The 23,668-nt window shown below is 53.3% G+C and overlaps 1 protein-coding gene across 3 annotated transcripts in view; it reads left to right on the top strand.

Moving 5' to 3' along the window:
• Window positions 1-23,668, top strand: part of SGSM1 (small G protein signaling modulator 1) — a 75,086-nt gene that overhangs the window by 13,981 nt on the left and 37,437 nt on the right. For all 3 annotated transcript variants that reach the window (XM_065904457.1, XM_065904455.1, XM_065904456.1), the window contains exons 3-8: window positions 12,801-12,876; window positions 16,724-16,886; window positions 19,040-19,192; window positions 22,408-22,475; window positions 22,738-22,883; window positions 23,016-23,147. In XM_065904457.1, coding sequence (XP_065760529.1) covers window positions 12,801-12,876; window positions 16,724-16,886; window positions 19,040-19,192; window positions 22,408-22,475; window positions 22,738-22,883; window positions 23,016-23,147 — 738 coding nt within the window. The remainder of the gene's footprint in view (window positions 1-12,800; window positions 12,877-16,723; window positions 16,887-19,039; window positions 19,193-22,407; window positions 22,476-22,737; window positions 22,884-23,015; window positions 23,148-23,668) is intronic.

The following is a 23,668-nucleotide window of genomic DNA, read 5'->3' as shown; positions in this document are numbered from 1 at the left end:
TTCCCTGTAAAAATTAAGTGGAAAGTGCAGAGATTTCCCTTACACTCCCCACCCCCGCTTCCCTTCTGAGCTTCCCTGGTGGAGGCTGGTAAAGAATCCGCCTGCCGTGTGGGAGACCTGGGTTTGATCCCTGGGTTGGGAAGATCCCCTGGAGAATGGATAGGCTGCCCAGTCCAGTATTCTGGCCTGGAGAATTCTCTGGGCTGTCTAGTCCATGGGGTTGCAAAGAGTCAGACACGACTAAGCGACTTTCACTTTCACTTTCCCCACCCCCACACATGGACAGCCTCCCCTATTATGGACCCTCCACCACCAAAGTGGGACATTTATTAACAATGGATGAACCAACACGAACGCATCATTGTCACCCCAAGTTCATAGTTATGTTAGGCTTCACTCTTGGTGATGTACATTCTGTGGGTCTGGACCAATGCGTAAGGACAGGTATCCACCATTAGAGTATCACGCAGAATACTCCCGTGCATGCGTGTTAAGTCTCTTCAGTCGCGTCCAACTCTGCGACCCTTTGGACTGCAGCCCGCCAGGCTCTTCTCTGCCTATAGGATGCGCCAGGCAAGACTTGGAGTGGGTTGCCGTGCCCTCCTCCAGGGGATCTTCCCGACCCGGGGGTTGAACCTCGCATCCCTTATGTCTCTTGCACTGGCCTGCAGGTTCCTCACCACTGAGGCCCTGGGAAGAATACTCCCGGGACCCTATTGTCCGTGCCCTGACTGTTCATCTCTCTCTCTACCCCAACCCCTGGCGACCACCCATCCTCTTACTGTCTGCATGGTTTTGCCTTTTCCAGAATGTCCTACAGGTGGAGTCATACCGTATGTTGCCTTTTCAGATTGGCTTCTTTCATTTACTAATAAGCATTTCAGCCCGGATGTTTCTTTTTGTGACTGTGATTCACCTTGGGGAGCCCATGAGTGGCAGAGAGAGGTCGCTAGGAGGTAAGCCGGGAGAGCCGAGTGATGAAAGATGACGGCTGGGGCAGACGTGGAGCCGGCAGGCGCGGCTGGACCGTGGCTGTGACGGTGACATTGGGCTACGCCGGGCTGAGGGAGCAGGTGCACCGTCCGCCTGGCTGCTGGGGTCCCCACCGTGACCTGGGACTGTGGAGCAGGAGACCTGGATTCAGATCCCAGCCTCTTCACTGGCCAGATGATCTTTGTCCCTCCCAGGTCCACCGCTTCCTTGGAAAAATGAGAATAATAACAGTAATACCTGTATCATTGTATACAGGTATCTCTGGGCTCACTTTCATAAAGCGCCTACTGAGCATGCAGGAAGCATCTGTATGTTGAATGAATGAATGAATCTACCATGTGCCAGGCTCAGTGCAGGGCAGATAGTCGTGGGTTTGAATCCCTGCCCTGCTGTTTGAAAACCTTGTGCCCTTGGGAAGTCATTTAGTCTCACTGAGACTCAGTTTCCTCATCTGTAACATGGGGAGAGTAACTGTACCCATTTTTCCAAATTACCACAAGAACTGGATGCGATAAACCCCTAAACACAGTGCCAGGCACACAGTGAGGCCCTTATAAGTAAATGCGGGTGGTTCTCACATAAAACAGACGCATAAAGCACCTACTATGTGGCTGCTGTTGTGTTCAGTGCTCTGTGTTGAGTTGTCTACGTGTTTATGTTTACTTTGGATATTAACCCTTTATCAGTCATAACATTTGCGTATATTTTCTCCCATTCTGTTTAGATTGTCTTTTTGTTTTGTCGATGGTTTCCCTTGCTGTGCAGAAAGCTTTTAAGTTTAATTAGGCCCCATTTGTTTATTTCTGCTTTTGTTTCTTTTGCCTTCAGAGGCAGAGCCAAGAGATACTGCTATGGAATGTATTATCTTAGCCCGTGAGGCATTACTGATACAAACAGTAATGCAACACTAATATGAATAGTACTCGTTGTACAGATGGGAATGCTGAGGCTCAGAAGAGACACGGTCTGCCCGGGATCATGCGTGTGTGCGCTGGGGTCTGAGTTCTGGAAGTTCAGTTGCAGAGTCCAGTCTCACGGCTGCGCCGTGGGTGTTATTCTGTGTGTGTGCTCAGTTGTGTCCAGCTCTTTGCGACCCTGCAGCCCACCAGGCTCCTCTGTCCATGGAGTTTCCCAGGCAAGAATACTGGAGTGGGTTGCCCTGGCCGCCTCTGGGGGAACTTCCCGACCCAGGAATCAAATCCACATCTCTTGTGTCTCCTGCATTGACAGGCGGGTTCCTTGCCTGGGAACAGGTGGGGGTGGGCAGGGCATCCCATCAATGTGAGGGCTTCTCGGGAGGGAGTGAGAAGCTCACAGTACTTGGTTCCACGTGTGAGCCTTGGGCTGGTTTTCCAGAGCTGGAGATGGAGGTAGGAGGTAGGGTGTCAGGTGGAGAGGACTGCAGAAGCGAAGGTCAGCTGGTGGGAGTCACATGGGTCACCCAGAAGGAGTGCACATGTGACTGGGAAGGGACAGGATTCGGCTGGAAAGGAAGGTGGGGGCCACACGAAAGCGGTCACGATTTGCAGGGCGGTCCCATCCGGGTCCAGCCCCCATGTCTGTGTCTGTGCTTTGGAGCTTCCCAAAATATTCCCGTCCCCTCCCCCCCCCCCACCCATCAGGCCTGTTCCAGCCCCTCCCACCTCTCACCTCCTGCGTGCCTCGCCCATAACTAATTGAAAAATGCAGAGCCGCCAGCTATTTCCACGTAGCGCTTTTCCCTGCCACACCGTCCGTACATCTGTTCCTCCCTTTGAGCTCCAGGGCGCCTCCGTGGGGGCAGTAGCAGGAGGAAGCTTTTCCCCCCTGCTTTCCAATTGGTGAATCTGAAGCCCAGAGAGTTCATTTCTACATGTACTTCAGAACTTGAGGATCACCTCCTCCAGGAAGCCCTCCCTGACCTCCCCACTTCCCCAGTTTCCTTGCTATTTGTTCTCATAGAACCAAGTTTTTTTTGCTGCAGAGAATTGGTCTCACTTCACACCGCTTGGTGTGATTTAGTTAATGTCTTTCCACTCAGCTGGACTGTGACCTCCGTGAGGACAGAGACTGAATCTGCTCGCTGCCTGATGCCTGACGTGTAGGAGGTGCTTTATGAATGTTGAGTAAACGAATGTGTTTTGGTTCATGTTATCCGGGCTGGGAAGGCAGGTGTCAGTGGAATATGGAAGAGGTGCACTTATCCCCGCTTGGGATATGGAGAGTCCAGGAAGGCTGCCAGGAGGAGGAGACACCCAAGCTGAAGCCCAACTTGGCAGTTAGCAAGCTGGAGTGTGCATGGAGGGGCATCTGGAAGAAGGTGTCACGTGGGCAAAGGCGTGGAGGTGAGCCCATCACATTACCTTTGAGGACCCACATCCAGGAGTCAGTTATTCCAGGCAGGATTGGAAATAATGGCCTCTTATGGTGTCTGCATCTTGCTGTCAGCATCGGGAGTGCCTGCAGAGGGGCCCAGCCCATCCACCACTCACCCCCTCGCCCCAGTCATCGTTGAGGGGGCCTCTGTGTCACCCCCCTCTTCTCCCCACTTTCCCCACATGCTGAGAGTTATTTTTAAAACCACCTCGAAGGCCCTCCAGGCATCCTAATTTAGCGGTCCTCTCCACTGTGCGTTTCTTGCAGAGTTGTAAGAGTCAGCTGCCTGGGGGCCTTCATCGCAGAAGCTGATGCTGCCTCAGCATTAGCCACCCGCCTGCACGGCCAGGCCCTGGCCCCCTGAGACCCCAGCTGGGGTTGGCACGCTCCTCGCTGGCCTCCGAGGAGCAGGTGGCAGCTCCGGGGGTGTTATTTAGGCCTCCTATGGGCCGCAGGTACTGCGCTGGGTGATATAAACCGGGTGTCCATGTTTGTGGACAACTCTTCAGCTGAAGAGGGCTTTCTACGTTACAAAGAGCTGTAAAAACGAAGGAGACTCGTTTAGACCATAGGTGGCTGAAAAGAGGTTTGCCAGATTTAGCAAATGAAAATTCAGAACGCCCAATTCAATCTGGATTTCAGGGAAAGATTAATGTTTTAGTAAAAACACCCACCATGCACTCTTTAGGACATACTTATACTAAATATATATTTATCTGGAATTTACATTTCACTGGGCATCCTGTGTTTTATATGGCAGCCTTGTCCCCAAGCCTGAAACATTTGCTGTCTGACTCGTTATAGAAGAAGTTTGTCAACCCCAGCCTTACACAAGAGCAAACATGATCCATCATAAGGGCTTTGGACACTGCCTGGAACCCAGTTCCATACGCACTGGATGCTGGTATTAGTGTTATTAATACAATCAGAGCGATCACCAAATATATGTTGAACTGCTTGTCCAGTCACTGTCCTAGGGGCTCAGGGTTTACTTGGGAGAGGCGGACACTGAGCACGTAAGTCCACAGATGTGTAGTGACGGTCGGCCGCAATGAGTTCTAAGGTGCCACGGACAACGCTCTGTTTTAGGGCAGTTCTGAGCGCTGTGCCTGTTTTGTCTTTGGAATCTCCCCGTAGCTGCAAAACCTCGTCCCCATTTCACAGATGAGGAAACTGAGGCCTGGGATTCCCCCAGCTAGCAGCAGAGCTGGAGTTTGACCGCAGCCTGGTGGCTCCAAGCCCATGTTCTTACGTCACTAAAGGGCCTCCCTTTGTACGGTGCCAGCTGTGTGCTGGATCCCACTGAAGGCCCCCTGCCTGTATTTTCCACAGCCCTTAACGACAGTCCTGCATACTGGGCTTAGAGGGCGTGAACCCAGCCAGTGTGGGGAGGCAGGGAGGAGGAGCAAGGCGGTTTGGAACCTGGCAGGGCCCCAGGCGGGCAGCGTGAGAGTGTCTGGGTGTGAGCAGGTGGCAGGAGTGAGGAGGATGTGACAGGATGGCCAGGGGCGGGGCGCCCAGGAGCCCCCCTTCCAGCTGTGCAGACTGGCCCGGGTTTCCCTGCCTCCCTTCAGAGATGTGTGAGTCCTCCTTTTATGCTGTTTAAATATTTGCAGGTGGAGGGAGGTTGGGGTGAGGGAGGGCGGGGCGTGTTTCTGATTGGTTTCAGGGTGAGGCCGGAGGTGCAGGGGCACCCCGAGGCCTGACGTGGAGGGGCGGGGCCGGCCACAGCCAGAGGAAGTCGAGGTTGCTCGCCCGAATAGAGCTGAAGGGCCTCTTAGCACCTGCCCATTCGCTGAGTAACTAACCCTCGTGAAAATCCACCCCAGGCCAGGCAGTGAACCTGACCAGCGTCATCTCAGGAGTCACTGCTGTTTGTAGAATCCCCACTGTGTTCTAGGCACTGTCTCCACGATCTCATTCACACCTCACGTCCCTGTGAGGTGGGGGGTGCTAAGACCCCCACACACACCGTCTTCCAGATGGGGAAGCTTGTCCAGCGTCAGGCGGGCAGTGAGCGGCCAAGGACTTGACCCCAGGTCAGCGACTCCACCTCACAGGCTCTCAGCCTCTCTCACCTGCCTCCTGACATCCTATCCTTAGAGCTGCGAGGCTGTTTCCACAAGGAGTGAGCTCCCCATCGTTGGAGGAATGCAAGCCGATGTTGGAGGACTCCTGAGATGGAACTGGAGCGGGATCGCAGCTTCCTGACCTCTGTGACCTTTGAGGTCCCCCCTGCCTCTGAAGGGTCCCCATAGTGGTTAGCAGGGTCACATCCAGGTGAACCTCTTTCCACCAAGGAGTCCCGCCTCACAGACTTCTCAGCGCCTGACCCACGACTGGGCAAGGCTGGAGGCAGGGCCCCAGGTCAGGCTGTCAGGCAGACCTGGGTTCAAGTCCCGGCTGTGTGACCTTCAGGCAAGTTGTATAAACTCTCCATGCCTCACTTTATCCACCTTTAAAATAGGGGATAATAACGCTTTGATTAAATCAGACTTTCTATTCAGCTCACCTGGCCCTTAGTAGGCGCTGTTAGTAAACATTCTCTTTAATAACAAAAGCAGAGTGATGAAACAAAAGGAGACTAACAGAAGCGTTTGCTTCCCAGTGGCCTCTGGCTTCTGCAGAGAGAGGCAAAGTATTATTAGAAGAAAGGCCCTGGGTCTGTCCCGGCACTGCCCTAGGGGCTTTCCTTGGGAGAGATGAACGCTGAACAGGCTCACGTGGTGACGATCCACAGATCCACAGACGTGTAGTGATCATCAGGCACTGGGTCTGAATGCTGTCGCCTCTTCATAGCCTGGGTCAGATTAGCTAATTCTGTGTGTGTGTATCAGTTTCCCCATCTATAAAATGGGAATAACTTGGGAAATGGCCTCCTTAAGGTTGTGTTTACAAACAGTCCCCAGAACATAGCGAGTGCCCCCCAAAAAAGTGAGAGTATGCTTTAGCGCCATAAAGCTCCTACTGTGTGCTGGCCCGGCCTGCCCTTTCACCAGCGATGTTCCATTTAATCCTCAGCGCAGCCCCGCGGGTTGGTGGGTTCCACTTCCCAATTGAGGAAGCAGAGGTGGCAGCAGAGGGGTGACCTGACCGCTCCTACACAGGACACCCGCCGCTGAGCCGGGGTGGGAACGCAGGTCTGTGCGGCTCCAGAGCGGTGCCAACCACGGCCACGGCCTCCATGCTGCCGAGACGGGGCGTGGCTCCTGGGCCCAGGCTTGGGAAGTCACACTGGGTGCCAGGATGCCACCCTGCCACCCCCACGGTCTCCACACCACCCCGCGGCCCTTCTGAGCTGTCTGCCTCCAGAGTGGACCATACTCAAGACCATGTGTGGCGGCCTGAGAGGGGGAAGGTGGTTGAGAATTTGAGAGGCCTTCTGTGGCTGCCAGGCCCTCTTCCCCCGCCCACAGTGCTAGTCAGTCCTCGGGGATGTGCCCCCCAACTCGCAGGAGTGGGCAGCAGCTTCTTTCTTCCCGCCACAAGACCATGCCCTCTCCTGCAGGATTCTCAGTGACCTTCCAGGGCAGGCTCCCACGGCATTGCCTTTTAATTTCCTCCCTGGCCTCCGGCTGTCGGCCCGTTATTAACTTCTGGGGAGATGCGCTAGCCCACAGCTGGGAGCCAGCAGAAGTGGGGAGGGGCCTTTACTCACTGGAACCCCTCCTTCAGGCTGAGAACACCTCGATGCCGCGTTCTCCCCTCCAACCCCCCTGCCCTGGGTCCATGCCCGGGGCTCCTCCCTGCAGCCAGCTTCCTGACTGTGTGACCTCAAGATCTGAGTTTGGGATCTGCAGCTGTAAGCAAACAGTCTTCTCTGGCAGATTTTGAACTTGAGACAGGGCATGTGTGCAGTCAGGGTGCCGATAGGAAGCAGATGGCTCCCCCAAACCAAGGACATTGAGATGAATTTAATAAAAGACTGTTGACTACGGCTAGGGAAGGATGCTGAGAGACCGCAGGAAGCATGAAGCACTCTGTGATATTAACATTGGGGAGCCAGGAAGCACCACCGCCCCCAGCCTGACCAGGGTGTGAGAAAGTCATTCCCAGGAGGAGCTTGCTGTGTGGGGAGGGTCCCTGGACACAGCCGTGACTGCTGCGTCTCTTCCTCGAGGATTTGGGGGCAGTTCCCTGTTTTATATCCTCCCCACCCTTCCCTACTCTCTCCCCCACTCCATCTCCATCTCCTTAGCTCCTCTGTGCAGTCGGGGCATGCAGAAGATCACTGGGGGTCTTGATAACCACCCTGGGGTTTCTGACTCAGTAGGTCCGGGGTGAGGCCGAGCGTTTGTGTCTATAACCAATTCCCAGCTAGTGCTGGTACCTCTAGGCCCCTCCTGGAGCAGCTCTGCCAGTCCCCGTTGCACGTACCTGGTGCCTCTTAGCGTGTGGCTCTTAGGGCCCCTCCAGCCCAGGACTGTCCGACTCCATCCCCATGGCTCTCCCACCTCAAGCTCAGTACCCAAGGGCTGATTCTCCTGCTGCCTGCCCAGATGAGTTCCCCTGCATCTGTATCATTTGCAACTTGTCCCTGGAGATTGCTGTCCAGACGTGTTGATGGGAGGTCAGCACTGAGATGCAGGTCAGGATGCAGGAGGTTTTCGGGGGCCTGCTCTTGGGGTCAACTCCAGGGGAGGTGAGGCAGAGCAGCGGGAGTGGGTGGAAGGAGAAGTTGGGCCCTGAGCTGGCCTCCACAGAAGCCCCTGGCAGCCCCCACCAGCCCTGTGGGGAACTGGGAGGGCCCTTGTGAGCTGTCCCCTCTGAGGGCAAGGATGCCGGATCTTCACAGCCACATGCATCATTCCTTGGACGGCACCTGCCCCACCGACCTCAGGAAGGAGCGAGACTTTGGAAGGGCTCTCTGTGCAGCTGAAGTGATCCTGTCCCGAGGGGCCAGCAGCTCTCCCAGCCTCCGGTCCTCATGTGATCCGAGTGGTGCCTTGTGGCAGCTGCCACATCATCAGAACCTTCTCACGGCCCACCCCCCTCCCCGCTCTCCTCTCTCTGTCCCTGAGGCCCATGGCCCCTGCACCCCACACTCTTCCTTCCTCTCCAGCCCCAAACCAGAAAGCCCTCTAGCTAGCACTCAGGCACACAGAGTGCCCCCCCCCCCCCGCAGGTTTTTGCCCCCAGAGCAAGACACCTGCCCACAGTTTTGCCACCAGCGGACCTCTGAATCTTCATTTTGCTTGGCCAGGCCCTCCTGCAGCTCCGAGAAGTAAAATCACCCCCCGCCCAAGACCCCACCCCGCTTGCACTTCATCAGTGCTACCTGCCACGTGCCATGGGTCGGGATGCCCCAGGCCTTCCAGAGAGAGAGGAAGATGGCAGAGGTGTGAGTCGGCTGAGGCCGCCACAGCCGGGGACCACACACTCGGCAGCTTGAACAGCAGGAATGCATTTTCTCACAGCTCTGGCGGCTGGAAGTCCGAGATCAAGGTGTCGGCAGGACGGGTTCCTTCTGAGGGCCTCACGGGAAGGGTCTGAGAGGTCTCCCCCCTCAGCTGTCGGTGACTGTCTGCTCCCTGAATCTTCGCATGCTCTTCCTTTGTGACTGTCCGTGTTCAAATTTCCTCTTCGTGTAAGGACCCCAGATGATACCAGACTAGGGCTCGCTCTAAATGTCCTGATTTCCACTTAATCACTCTGTAAAGATCTCATCTCCAAACACCCTCACGTTTGGAGGAACCGAAGGATAGGATTTCAAGAATTTGGTGGGGGGCCCGGGAGGGCCACAGCTGAGCCTGTAACATTAGGGGAGGTGATGGTTTAGAGGACTGGAAAGGAGGTGACAAGCGAAGGGAAGGGAAAGAGTTTAAGGCGTCCCGAGCCAGTCTTTGAGGTCAGAGAGAGGGGGAAACCGCGGTCCTGAGGGGCGGTGCCAGGCTTAGGGCACCTCCTAGTCGATGGCCGAACCAGAAGTCAGAGCTGAGGGATTTTTCACGCGTCCTCAGGAAGCTCACAGCCTCCTTTTGCGGACAGAGCCGATGGGCATGGTCGGCTCTGCGCTCACCGTGGGGGCGGAGGTGGCGGGCCGCAGGGTCCCGCGTCAGAGCCACCCCAGAGGGTGACCGGCAGATGGCCACCTCCGAGGAACAGGAGGACGTCGGCAGGAGGGCTGTGGCCTGCTTAAGGAGGAGCCAGCCCTCTCTCTGGAAGGAGCTGGGGCCTGCCATGGCGTGGGGCGGTCAGGCTTTGACGCTCCCCGCCTCCCCGCCCTTCCCCCGCAAGAGCTGTCCTGCTGCTAAAAGAAACACGCCAGGCCCGCAGAGACAAGCGTTCTTGTGCTCAGTCGGTGAGCTGCAAAAATACGCCCCTCCTGTGTGTTTCTCCTCTGCTCTCGCCTGCCCCCCACACAGTACTCAGACACCAGACGTGTGGGTTTTCCACACAACAATTCTCTGACACTGTCTGAGTGTCCTATAGTTAACTCAGTTCTGACACCGTCTACCCAGGGGTGGCATCAGATGCTACAGGTTAAGGGCTCAGTCCTGTGATACTGACTCCCACCCCCAATTTCAGGCACTGATCACAAATTTCAGGCTGTTCCGTGTACTTCTGGCAGACCAGCGGTAGATCAGGGTTCCAGCTCCTAACCCCATCATAGTGCAAGTTTGGGTTTCAGCGAATGAATTTTGGAGGACCCTGAACCGCCCTTTGCAGAGGAGTGTGCTCCCTCCTCCGTCTCTGTTGCCTCCTCTGTAAGAGGCGAGGGTGTTACCATGCAGTTCTTATGCTGATCAGAGGCGAGGCAGGCAGGAGAGAACTTTGGAAGCAGTGATGCGCGCAGGAATTCTGCTCTCTCAGTCCATCTGCTTGCAGCCCTCCTTCACACCCCCTGCAGGCTGCCCTTGGTGGCTGTGTTTCCCCTGGGAGGTTAATTTTTTTTTTTCTTTTTAATTTGGTTTTACCTGCTTGACGGCATGTTGTAGAAGGAGCGCAACCACTGGTGTGAGATAAACCCGGGTCCAAGCCCTGAGTCCGCTCCTCACCAGCTGTGTGACCCTGGGCGGGTTTCTCTGCCTCTCTGTGCCTTTGCTTGCTCCAGGGATCAGCAGCTGCTGCCCTGTTTACCCGTGATTATAGTGACTGGAGAATTCCATGGACAGAGTCCACGGGGTCGCAGAGTCAGACACGATTGAGCGTGTTTCACATGGTGACAAGAAAGATTTTTTCCCTCTCGACTAAAATATTCTACCAAAGCAGGAAGTCAGTCATGATCCTTCAAGGCGTTTGTTCCTCAAACACTACTTTATTGAGCACCAGCTGTGTGCTGGAACCACAGTTGTAAAGCAGGGGGACATGGAGTGCTTACCCTCATGGGATCCACAGCATGGCAGCGGGGACAGATGCTAGCAAAATCACCGTAAATCTGATGGGTGTTACAAAAGCAGCCACTGTCGGACCTCAGGCAAGCCGATTTAACTGAAACAGCTAATGTTTCAGCCAGGATCAGAATTAGCAGTGAAGGAGGCCCGAGGCGAGGTTCTAGGCAGGGCAGTGACCTGCATGCAGCTCCGTTTATTGCAGGCACGCTGTGTGCAGGCTCTATGCTCAGCGCATGGTGCGCATTGCCTTGTGTAGTCCTCCCAGTGCCCCTTATTACTGTTCCTACAAACCCTTTGTGTGTGCATGCTAAGTCGGTTCAGCCATGTCCGATGATGTGCAACCCGATGGACTGTAGCCCGCCAGGCTCCTCTGTCCTTGGGGATTCTCCAGGCAAGAATACTGGAGCAGGCCGCCATGCCCTCCTCCAGGGCATCTTCCCAACCCAGGGGTCAAACCCACGTCTCTTACATCTCCTGCATTGGTAGACAGGTTCTTTACCACTCATGCCACCTGGGAAAGCCCCACAAGCCCTTTACCCAGTGAGAAAACTAATGTTCAGAGAGGCGACTTGATTTGCCTGAGGAAATACAGCTAGTAGCTGGAGGGGCCAGGATATGGCCGCTGGAGCCAAGGTGAGAAACCCTGTTACAGGTTGGAATTCCAGCTCTGCTCCTTCCCAGCCGTGTGGCCTTGGGTGGCCTAGCTCATCTTCCTGACCTTGGTTTCCCGTTTGTGAACGGGACCAGTTCCACAGGCTTGGTTAGCTAGCGTTCAGGCTTTGAGATGCCGCTGGCAGAGCCCGGCTTGGTGCTTGCCGGGCCGGGAGGTCGGGAGCTGTCCACAGGCGGGTGCTGACTGGGCTGGGGTGGGGGCGTGCCCGCGCGGGTGGGCGCTGCCAAGTGTTTTTCCGGAGAACACAGCGAAGGATGATTTGAGTTCTGTCTTCTTCTCCAGGAGGCAAGCAGAAGGAAGGGGAAGGAAGGGCGTTGGGAGCCTGACACTGCACTCAGACCCGCGTGTGGATGGCCTGGCCGGGCTGAGCCTGGGTGGCCCTCGGGGCAGCCAGAAAGGGGGCCTGTCGATGGGGGTGGGTTCCAGACTCCCACGTCAAGCCCTGCTAATGTTAGATCTGGGACCAGGCTTTGATATCATCTCTTCCCACCTCCTCAAGGTGGGAAAACTGATGACCCAGAGGGGAGAAACGTTTTGCTTAAAGTACTACAGTGACTCTGGGGCCCAGAATCCAGCAAAGCAGAAGGGCATTCAGGCCACCAGAGGTTCACCAGCATGAGCAGAGGCATGAGTGCCGTGTGCCCTGTGCCTGGCACCTCACAGGTAGTCGGTGAACATTTATCGACTCAGTGGATGTAGTGTGGAAAACAGCCTGGGGAGTCAGACCCATCTTGAAACCTGTCTCTACTCTGGGCCACTCTGTCTGCATTTCTGGGTGAATTTCTACATGTTGCTGACCTCAGTTTCCCAAAATAAGACCACAAATCCAGCTGGTAGGCACCTGAACAGGGATTTGAACTATGATCTACCGGATCTCAGGGCTGACATTTCATATTGCACCCCCCCCCCCAATTTTTTTTTTAACATATACTCATTTCATTCATTCATCATCCACTCAGAAAATATTTGTGGAGACCTACTATGCACTAGACCCTGTTCTAGGCTCCGTGGATACAACAGTGAACAAGGCAGATGAGGCCCTGCCCTGGAGGAACTTATATTCTAGAAGTTGGAGACAGACAGTAAGCAGAGAAATAGGACAGGAAGTACCCTGAAGGAGCTATAACGGGGGATGGAAGAAGTTGTAGGCAGGGTGCCTTAGACTGCATAGACGGGGAAGGAGATGACACTTCATGTGACATCTCAAAACAAGCCCACTATGCAGAGAGCCTGAAAAAGAATTCACTTCAGTGTGAAGTGTGGGGGTAGCAGGAGGCACAGGCCTCAGCCCTACAGAAAACACAGGGAATGCGAGGAACGAACACAGTTACCAAAACATCCCAGCAACCGGAGAATGCTGGTGGGGGGGCGGGTAAGTGCAGCCGCCTGGGGTGCCTGCTCCCCAGGTAGAGTAGGTCCCACCCTCCGGCGCCTCTGCCTTCCAGGTGAAGCAGATCATGGAGGAGGCCGTCACACGCAAGTTTGTCCACGAGGACAGCAGCCACATCATCTCCTTCTGCGGTGAGTCGGTGGCCCGGGGCGGCCTTGAAAAGCGGCTTTCTCTCTGTGGGTTGCCTCAGGGCTATGGCAGCCTTTGAGCAAAGGTTCCCAAAGGTCATGCTTTTGCAGCTTCGTAACTGTGAGGTTTTTTTTCAGATTCCAAAGGGACTCCATTAGGGAATTTGGAAGTAGGGAAAAGATGAGAGAAGACGTTAAGAATGATGTCTGTGCTCCGGGAGGACTTCCCTGGAGGCTCAGATGGTAAAGCATCTGCCTACAATGCGGGAGACCGGGGTTCAATCCCTGGGTCCAGAAGATCTCCTGGAGAAGGAAATGGCAACCCACTCCAGCATTCTTGCCTGGAAAATCCCATGAATGGAGGAACCTGGTAGGCTACAGTCCATGGGGTCACAAAGAGTTGGACACAACTGAGCGACTTCACTTTGACTTTCTGTGTCCTGGGAAGAGGTAATCACGGTTGACCCGGAGAGATGCCTTCTCTCCTGTGGGCTCCATTCACACCGACCCCACCCCAGGCGACCGGGGGGCTTGCCTCTGAGGGATGGGCTCCGCGTCCTTTCCTCGCCCAGGTAGAGACACAGGATGGATGGGGACTTTAAGGAATCAAGAAGCCATGGACACTTCCTGAGGGATCGCTGCCAGCTGGCTCGGCAAAGGAGGCAGGCCCGGGGCTCGGAGCGTGACTCAGCCCTCTCCCTCTCCTTGAACCTGCGAGGCTGGCTGCCAGGTTCTTACTCTCCCTTCACGGTGGCTGGAGGCACGGGCCCTGCGTGTCCCCAAGTCAGGATTCAGCACAGACGATTCAGCGCGTACGCAGCGTGTACGTACACTTGGGAGTGTCTCTTTCTCCCTGAAGACCTTCTAACCTCATGATTGTGGAGTGTCTCTCCACGAAGGACAAGCGATCATGGTCCTCTCACAGTCTTGGCTCCAGGAGGGAGCCAAGCTTCCGTCCAGGTGGCGGAGGACACCGCCCGTGGGCCCGCAACCAGCTGAGTGCGCGCCACGATCTGGGAAACCACTGATGTCAGTTCTGCTCTTTGGCCGCCCAGCTCTGCTCACATCCCATCTCCGCCACTTCTTTGCTGGCTGACCTTGGGCAAGATCTTATTTTTTTAGCCGATATAGCTTTACATAAATAAATATACATGAAAGTGAAAGTGAAAGTCGCTCAGTCATGTCTCACTCTTTGCGACCCCATAGACTATGCAGTCCATGGCATTCTCCAGGTCGAAAACTGGAGTGGGTGGCCTTTCCCTTCTCCAGGGGATCTTCCCAACCCAGGGATGGAACCCAGGTCTCCTGCATTGCAGACGGATTCTTTACTGGCTGAGCCACAAGGAAAGTCCCCTATGTGTGTGTGTGTGTGTGTGTGTGTGTGTGTGTGTGTATATATGAAAGTGAAAGTGAAGTCGCTCAGTCGTGTCCAACTCTTTGCGACCCCGCGGACTGTAGCCTACCAGGCTCCTCCGTCCATGGGATTCTCCAGGCAGGAATACTGGAGTGGGTTGCCATTTCCTTCTCCAGGGGATCTTCTCAACCCAGGGATTGAACGCAGGTCTCCTGCATTGGGGGCAAACGCTTTAACCACTGAGCCACCAGGGAAGACTGCCAATGCAGGAGTATAAATATATATATATATATACATACATACATTAAAAAAATTTTTTTTCCTTTTTTTTCCCTTTGGCCACACTGCGTTGCTCATAGGATCTTAGTTCCCTGAGCAGGGATTGAATTTGGGCCCGTGACAGTGAAAGCGCTGGTTCCTGGACCACCAGGGAATTCCCCGAAAAATATTTTATGTATGTAGAAATACACATATACACATGCCCATATACTCACATATGTATATAGAAATATATCTCTATATAAATATAGATCTCTGGCTTTCTTTTTTCTCCTGGACATTTTTATTTGCAAAAAACTTAATATGCATGTCTGTTTCAGGGCTTGCTAGCATACCTACCAATTAAAAACTTAGAAGATCAAGACTTAGAAGATTTTAGCAAGTGATAAAAATCATAATAATCATCTAACTCCGATCAAGGTTCAGGGGTGAGAGAAACATGCCGGCGTTAAATGAGGCCTGAAGGATGTCCCTGAGGTTTCTTTTGTCCGTTGTTCCTTATGAGCCATCGTCAGAAAAACATGTAACAATGTTTACCAACCTGTACTAGATCATGAATTTAATCAATGTAAGCAAATGAAAAGTCCTAGGTATGTAAGCAAAATTGGAGCTATTTTAAAGATCATCTCCCAGAATATTTTAATTCGATGAGCAGATCAGGCAGTATGTGAACAGCCCTTCAAAGTCAAGTCATTGCTGACAACAGCAAGAACAGGGCAAGCAGTCACCCCGAAACTTCTCAGCATCTCTCCTTACGCATGGCATGGCTTTGCCAGGCTCTTAGCCCTGCGCATGCTGGGGTCCTCCTCTGTGAAACGATAGTAACTAAAACACTGGCCTCTTGAGTTTCACTGCAGGGATTAGGGAAGGTGAACCTTAACACTGGTCTGACACCCAGCAGGTGCACAGTGAGAGTAAGGAGTAGCTCTTAATAAGCTCACGTTTTCCCATAGACATGGATTATGCTCCTAGTGCATACCAGAGTGAGTTCCCAGGCCGCTGTGTAAGACAGAAAGTCAGAAGATAGAGGCTGCCGAGGGACTTCCCTGGTGGGCCAGTGGCTCAGATGCCACGCTGCCAACAGAGGGGACCCAGGATCGATCCCCGGGCAGGGAACTAGATCCCTCATGCCACAGCTAAGCGTTACACACGTTGCAGCTAAGGATCCCGGCACAACCAAATAAATACATATTAATTTTTAAATAAAAAAAAAGTTAAGACTTCTAAAAGTGGCAGATATGTAACATAGAGGCCATCAGAATGGCGTGCACAGGGCCTGTTTCTTGGGAGGGAATACTGAGGGCCAGAGAGGGAAAGTTATTTGCCTGAGGTCACGCAGCAAGTTAGTAGAACCCAAGCTTCGCCCTGGGTCTGTTGTTTGAGGAGGGCTGGACAGAGCCTCCAGGGGAGACACAGAAGTGGGAAGATTAAGACTGAAACCCCTCTTCAAAGGCGCTTTGCGGAGGCGCAGATGTGAGCACACGTTGGGCTCAGACGTGGGTATGAATCCCAGCTCCTTCACTTATTTGCTGGGTGGCCCTAGCTATTCAGCTCACCGCTGCGAGCCTCTGTTTCTACATCTGGAAAATGGGGATGGTTTTCCTTTCTGCCTGGCCGTGGCGGAGATTGAATGAGATTCATAATGTTAACTGTTACTGAAATCACAATGGTGATGACAACAGTGTGATTCTTTTAACTGAAATACAGCTAGGCAGTCACGCAGTCCAGGCTCCCCTCCTTCATTGAAAGGAGGAATAGCTAGCCTTCATGAAGCACACACACGTGCCAGGCTCTGAGCAAAGTGCTTTCCATGCATTTTTTCCCACCTTATCCTGACAGCAACCTTATGAGGTTACTGTTCACACTATCCCGTTTTACAGATGAGGAAGCTGAGACATGCAGAGGGGAGGTGATTCCCCTCACCCTGTCACACAGCTGGTAAGGGGCCAGGAGAGAATGTGCACAGAGATGATCTGACCTGGGGCAGCAAGCGTGGGTTCACCACTAAGCCCTCTTGCTGCCTTTTGAGGGGCTGGACGGTGGAGAGGCATACAGGCTTTTCACTATGATGTTATCATAGTGATGCTATCATGAAATTTGTGACTTTGGGGGCCCCAGACCTTCAAGGCACCTGTGTGTGACTGAGAAAGCCCAGAGCCAAGGTGGGTGTGGTGGGGGGATCATGGGCAGGGTCTGCTGACCGCCGTGTCCCTGCAGCGGCCGTGGAGGCCTGCGTTCTGCACGGGCTGCGGAGGCGGGCGGCTGGCTTCCTGCGCAGCAACAAGATCGCAGCTCTCTTCATGAAAGTGGGCAAGAGCTTCCCGCCGGCTGAGGAGCTGAGCCGCAAGGTGCAGGACCTGGAGCAGCTGATCGAGAGCGCGTGAGTGCTGAGCGCGGGGTGTGGGCCGGGGCACCCCCAGAGGACAGCCGGTGCTCCTGCCTGGGCTCTGCAGGAGCCTGTACCTCCCGGCCCCCCTCCACTCTCCATTCTGCTCCTCAGACCTGCCAGGCTCTCTCACACCCCAGGGCCTTTGCGCATGCTGTACTCTCCACCCAGTTCACACCCCTCATCTTCTGTGGTGGATTCCTTGTCATCCCCAAGGACGGTAACGCCCTCTAACTAGTAGTAAATTCTGACCGTCACCCCATTTCTATTTTATATCACTCTGCTTATTATCTTCCCAGTTGTTATCACCACCTATAATTTTTCATTCATTCATTTACTGTTAACCTGATTGTTATCAGTCTCCCCCACTGGCCTCTGAACTCCAGGAGGATAGGCATCTGGATATGTGCTGCTCCCCATTAGGTCACCAGTGTCTGGGACAGGGCCCAGCACCTGGGAAATGCCCAGGAAATGGTTGTTGAATGAATAAGTGCCTACGGAGCCAGGCCTGTGCCAAATGCAGGCAGATCGAAGTTTAATATAACCACATGGTCTCCGTCTGCATGGATCTGATGCTCACAGTGAAGCAGCCATTTATGGGGGCATTGTCTTAGTGGGTCATGGCCTGAGAATGTGTAAATGAGTGCCTCCCACCAGAACCACCCCCAGAGTCCCAACTGCACAGCCAAGCCCCCAACCTGAGGCCTGGTCAGGGGTGGCAAATAGGTTTCCTCCCCAGTTGGTGCTGGTGGCCGTGAGGTTTTCCTGCCGGAGCTCTTTGCTTTTACTAGAGCCCAAAGACTGACAGAGAACTGTCTTGTGGAAAGTTCTGGAGTTGTGAGTGGGCTTCGTGGGAAAGAGTGCATGGATTGATTAACACATGTGGCCACATGTGTTGTGGGCAAGAGAAGGGAGAGAGAGGCAGGCATGCCACGTGTCTGCCCTCACTGCCATGAGTGGCTGCTCCACTTCTCTGCAGAAGAAATGGCCTTTCCTTGCCCTTCAGACCCTGCTAGCCCAGGGCTGCTGGCCAGAACTGCACGATGGGCAGCGCTCTGGACTTGGCATTGCTAGTTCCCATTCAGAACCTGCCTCTTCAGCCACCTGGCCTTTAGGGGTCTTCCAGTCCATCTGCTAAATTCCCAGGTGTCTGCTGATAGCTTCTTAAAGGGGTGGATTTCCATGGACCTTCCATAACATTGGGAGCAACTTCCTAATGGAGAAATGAGAGATGTCCATTCCAGGGGCCCATTCACTCATTTTTGCCATCATTCTTTTATGGACACATTTACTGAGCCCCCCATACATGCCAGGCACTGTGCTGGGCCCAGGAGATACAGGCATGAAACAGGGCCAAAGCTTGCCATGTGGTAGACTCCGAGTTTTATTTAAAAAGCAGTTGAATTGCATAATCCATGCCTTTGAGGTCCCATTGTGGAGGAGAAGACAGAGGAGTGAGCAAGAAGTTAAGCTGCAGAGGTCCACAGAACACAGTGGAGGGGCCCTTCCCCAGCTTCAGCTGGTGCTCGAGGGCTTCCGTAGGAGGGGGTGCCCTCCCTGAGACCTCGAGAGTGGCCAGGGTTCAGCCAGATAGTGGAGTGGGGACGGAAGCCAGAAAGAAGCAGCAGCTCGCAGAAAGTCCTCAGATGAAAGCCTGGCAGTTTTGGGGATCTGCAGAGATCCCTGTCTGGCTGGATCGTGGGGTCAGAGGCAGGGAGTGGTAAGGAGATGGCTGGGGAGGTGGACGGGGCAAGGTCGTGGAGTGCCCTGCTTGTCGTGTTATAAAACTTGCTTCTCCAGAGCATTGAGGGAACCTCCAAAATGAGAGAAGAATCCAAGACTCTTCTCGGCCAGCACTCCTTCCCAGCTGAGAGAGAGAAAGTAAGAGAGAAATTTCAGTGTGAGGATCTGGCTTACCCGTCACCAGTGTGTGAAAGGGTCAGTTTGACCGTGTCTTCACACTCACTGGGTGTTGTTATTTTTTCAACTCTTTTCCCATTCTCCAGGAGCAGTGTGAGCTCCTGTTGTTGTTCTAATTGCCATTCTTTCGTTTCTTAGAGAAGTTGGACACTTTCCTATTTGCATATTGATCCTGTTGGATTTCCTCTTTTGTGAGTATCTCTTCTCTTTCTTTGCTGGTCTCAAAGGCGAAATCAGATCCAGGGCCTCCAAGAGAATGTGCGAAAGCTGCCAAAACTGCCCAACCTGTCCCCACTTGCCATCAAGCACCTGTGGATCCGCACGGCCTTGTTTGAGAAGGTCCTGGACAAAATTGTTCATTACCTTGTAGAAAACAGCAGGTGAGTGGGAAGGAATACAACACTTGGGTGCACTCTGCTTCCACCTGCTGGCCGTCTTGGAAATTGCGCCCTCTCTCACAAAGCTACTTTCTTTTTGCCCTCTTGGTATACCCTTGATTTGAAAGTGACTGATAAGGACCTCCTGGTTGTTTGACTCTAAACTAGCCAAGCTTAGAACCTTGGGAAGATATGGATGCTTAATAGCAATGCAGGATCTTCCGAATTGGGGTGGGGTGTAAGGATCTTGCAGTCTTAAGAGACGTTTCTTTTCCCATGAATTAAACCCACAGTCCATTCGCTGTGTGACCCTAGGGAAGTCATTTAGCTTCTCTGTGCCTCTGTTCTCTTCTGGTGAATGGGACAGGATGGGAATTGCTGCCACTCTGGAGAAGAGGCGAGAAAAGGAGTTAGTGAGTACACAGCATTTTGGAAAGGCCTAGGGGTATTTTTTACATTTTCTCTCCTAGCTCAGATTGGCCTGGTATAGAGGTTTTACAGTGTGAGTCCTCTTGGCACGCATTCATCCATGGATCTGTTTACTTATCCACTAAATGATTAATGAGCATTTACGATGCCAGGCAATAACCTAGATGTTGAGGATACACAGGTCTTGCCTGTCATGTTAAGGAACTTGGATATTTGGAAGAGAGCAGCGAGGAGCTGCTGGTGGATCTGTGATCCAAGAGTCCTCATGGGCAGCACACCTTTCCTTTGCCTGTTTGCTGGGAAAATACATGTGAAAGTGCAGAGCAAAGCGCTTCCCCTCCCGGAGCTCGCATTGGGCAGGGAGAGCAGGCCCATGCTAATGCTGATAATGTGTTGATGAGTGTGCCAGGATGGATGATGGGTGGCGATTAGTTTCCTCTGGTTAGTCAGGGAAAGTGTGCCTGAAGATGGGACAGTCGCACTTCAATTTGAAGGGCCTCTTACCCAGCACAAGTTACCCAGCAGAAGGGTGTGGGGGAAAGTGTTCCCAGCGGAGGGAACAGCAGGCACAAAGGCCCAGAGGGCAGAGAGGAACTGAAAGAAACCCAGGCTCTGGAGCTCCAGTTAACCTCTGCACCTTCTAGTAATTTATAGCACCTCTCAGCCCTCTGCCTTGCTGTGGGTCCAGGGTCTGTGTAGTTACTGCCTTTGGCACATGAACTTGAGTTTTCCTGCTGAAAAAATTGGTTTATTTAGTAGTTTATTTGAGTATCTTATTTATTTACTTCTTAGAGTAGTTTATTAGGGCTTCCAAGGTGGCTCAGATAGTGAAGAATCTGCCTGCGATGCAGGAGACCCGAGTTCAACCCCTGGATCAGGAAGATCCCCTGGAGAAGGAAATGGCTGCCCTCTCAAGTATTCCTGCCTGGAGGATTCCATGGACAGAGGAGCCTGGCAGACCCCAGTCCATGAGCTCACAGAGAGTCGGACACAACTGAGCAACTAAGACACAGACCAGCAATACCAACGCACTGTTTCTTCATTAAACATTTTGGATTTTAGAGCCACACAGAATTGAAACAGTAGTACAGAGAATTCTTGCCTACCCTAAGTGTTAACATACTATATAACCATAGGATGTCTCAAAACCAAGAAATTGCCACTGGCATAATACGTTAACCAAACGTACTCTTTTTTTTCTATATAATTCTATGAAAGTTTAATACAAGCCTAGTTTCATAAAACCAACACCACACTCAGGCTACAGAATACTGTACCAAAGAACCCATCACCCTGAAGAGACTCCCTGGGGCTGCCCTCTAAGTCACATCTTGCGCCCATCTATACCTGTGATTTTTAAGGCATTATTTTCAGGTTATGGTCACATAACTGTGCTGATTTGGGGAACAGAAACTGAGTGGTGGGGTGGAAAGTGTCTCTAAGTATTAGATTCAGATCTGACACCGAAATGTATAAGCGTGATGTTGAGCATGTCCAGGGCATGTCCTTCTGCCCCAGCCAGTGTTCCGGTTGACTGAAGATTTCTTTGGGGTGATATTACAATCGCGTTGCCGCATTTAGTGAGACCCTCTCCTGATGTCAGAACTTAATACGTGCAGTTGGACATTTGTTCCTCCCAGCAGCCCTGGGTGGGTGAGTTGTCATTCTTCCCATTTTATAGCTGAGGACGCTGCAGCTCAGGGAGGGTAGTCACCTGTCCAGGGACACAGAGAGGGAGGGAGGAGCCAGGCTGGGCCCCCAGTTGGTCTGTCCAACTCTAGATCCTGGACTCTGCACCCCCTGCTGTTGAACGGGAAGAAGAGCTGAACTGGCTGGATGTAGCCTACATCCACCTGCTGTGTGACCTCGGGCAAGTCACTTACCCTCTCTGGGCCTGAGATCCCTCAGGAGTCAGGACAAGGTCCTTTCCATTCTGGAGTTCTGTTTCTAGATTGTATGAATTTGCAAAGAATCCGAGGCCAGTACACAATAATTTGGGCTTCCCTGGTGACTGAGACGGTAAAGAATCCACCTGCAATACAGGGGACCCTGGTTTGAAAAGATCCCCTAGAGAAAGGAATGACTCCCCACTCCAGTATTCTTGCCTGGAGAATTATATGGACAGAGGAGCCTGACAGTCCATGGGGTCACAAAGAGTCGGACACGACTGAGCGACTGAACACACACAACAAGTCAGACGAACAAAAACGGAAACCATTCAGCACAGACGCTGTACTGACAGCACTGCCTTGATATTTTGGAGAGTCGGAGGCCAGGAGGCATTTCTGAGCATGTCAGACCAGCATCATCTGCGTTGGTTACCCAAATGGGAAGGCCTGTTAGTACAGCTTTTGGGCACACACCACAGCTAAAATGTGTTTTATTGCCTCAGTAACATTAGAAGGGCAGATGTCATCTGAGCCTCTAAGTGACTTCCTGTCTGAGATGGAAGATGCAAGAGGAGCAGACAGAATCAGCCAGGCCTCAACAGCCTTCTAATGATTGTTCCTGTTATTATCATTAAGGCTTTTCCACAGCCTTTGTGTTAAGCAGTTACAGCCAAGCGCCGTGCTAAGCGCCTGACATCTGCTCTCAAACGTCCTTAGGCAGCCCATAATATTATCATTATGCCCATTTTACAGATGGAGCAGTTGAGGCTCACAGCGGTAACTGGGTGACCAGAGAGGCTTTGAACCCAGTCTGTCGGCTTTCAACCATCAGGATGTAGTCGACTCTGCGCCCTCTGCTGGTCACCATCCAACCCTGCATGTCCTTTCCTCTCTTGCTAGTAAGTATTACGAGAAGGAAGCTCTCCTGATGGACCCGGTGGATGGCCCCATCCTTGCGTCTTTGCTGGGTAAGTGGTCCAGCCAGTACTCTGAGCTTCATCTGGATCTCTGGTCTCGGCTCGAGGGGCACCTCCTGAGGGCCTGTCTCGCCTCCCTCCAGCCTCCCACCTTCAAAACTGCTCCCTGCCTCTCACTTCCAGGCTCCTGCGCTGGTCCCTCTTTGCAGGAGCCTGGGGTACCCTAGCTGCTGGAGGGGAGTGATCCTTCTGGTGGGGGGAGGGCGGGAGGACTCTCCCAGGCGATGGGCTCCCAGCCCCGTCTGCTCTGCAGTGGGGCCCTGCGCCCTGGAGTACACCAAGATGAAGACTTCCGACCACTTCTGGACGGACCCTTCGGCCGACGAGCTTGTCCAGAGGCACCGCATCCACAGCTCGCACGTCAGGCAGGACTCGCCCACCAAGCGTCCAGCCCTCTGCGTGAGTGGGGAGGACGGTGGGGACCCGGGGGGCAGTCCAGCTGAGTTCTGGACTCGGCGTGGAGGTAGGGAGTGGACTGCGGCCTTGATGGTCACTTCAGGCCTCACCCGCCGCCTCCCCTCACGTTGCCAGATCCAGAAAAGGCATTCGAGTGGCAGCATGGACGACCGGCCCTCCCTCTCCGCCCGTGACTATGTGGAGTCCCTGCATCAGAACTCCCGCGCCACCCTGCTCTATGGCAAGAACAACGTTCTGGTCCAGCCGGTGAGGGTCCCCATCTTGGGCCCAGGGCTTCCACTGCGGGTCTGGCTCCAGGTTACAGAGGAGGGGGATCCCTGTGGCCCCAGGTTGCTCATCCATCAATTCATCCATCCACTCACTGATCCGTCTGTTCGTTCATCTGCCAATATCTCCATCACTCCATCTGTTCACCCACAGGATGGTATTTCCTTCTATCCATTCATCCATCCATTCATCTGTCAGTGTCCCACCCAGCCAGCCAGTCAACTCTCTTCCAGCCTCTGTATCCACCCATCCCTCTGTTCATGCATCCGTTCACCATTTTTTGTCCATTTGCCTGTATTTGTATCTACCCAGCCACCTATCCATTCATCCATCCCTCTCTCCATCATTACGTCCACCCATGCATCCATCCATCCTTCTACCCATCATCAGCTCCACCCATCAATCATCTATCCACCCATCTTTAACCTCCACCCATCCATTTGTTCATTTGTTTTCCAGTCCATCTACCCATTACCTTTCTACCCAGCTGTCTTGTCTAT

The sequence above is a fragment of the Muntiacus reevesi genome, chromosome 13 (genome assembly GCF_963930625.1).
Source record: "Muntiacus reevesi chromosome 13, mMunRee1.1, whole genome shotgun sequence".
NCBI lineage: Eukaryota > Metazoa > Chordata > Mammalia > Artiodactyla > Cervidae > Muntiacus > Muntiacus reevesi.
The sequence above is the reverse complement of the archived record's forward strand: the minus strand, read 5'-3'. Positions and strand labels throughout refer to the sequence as shown.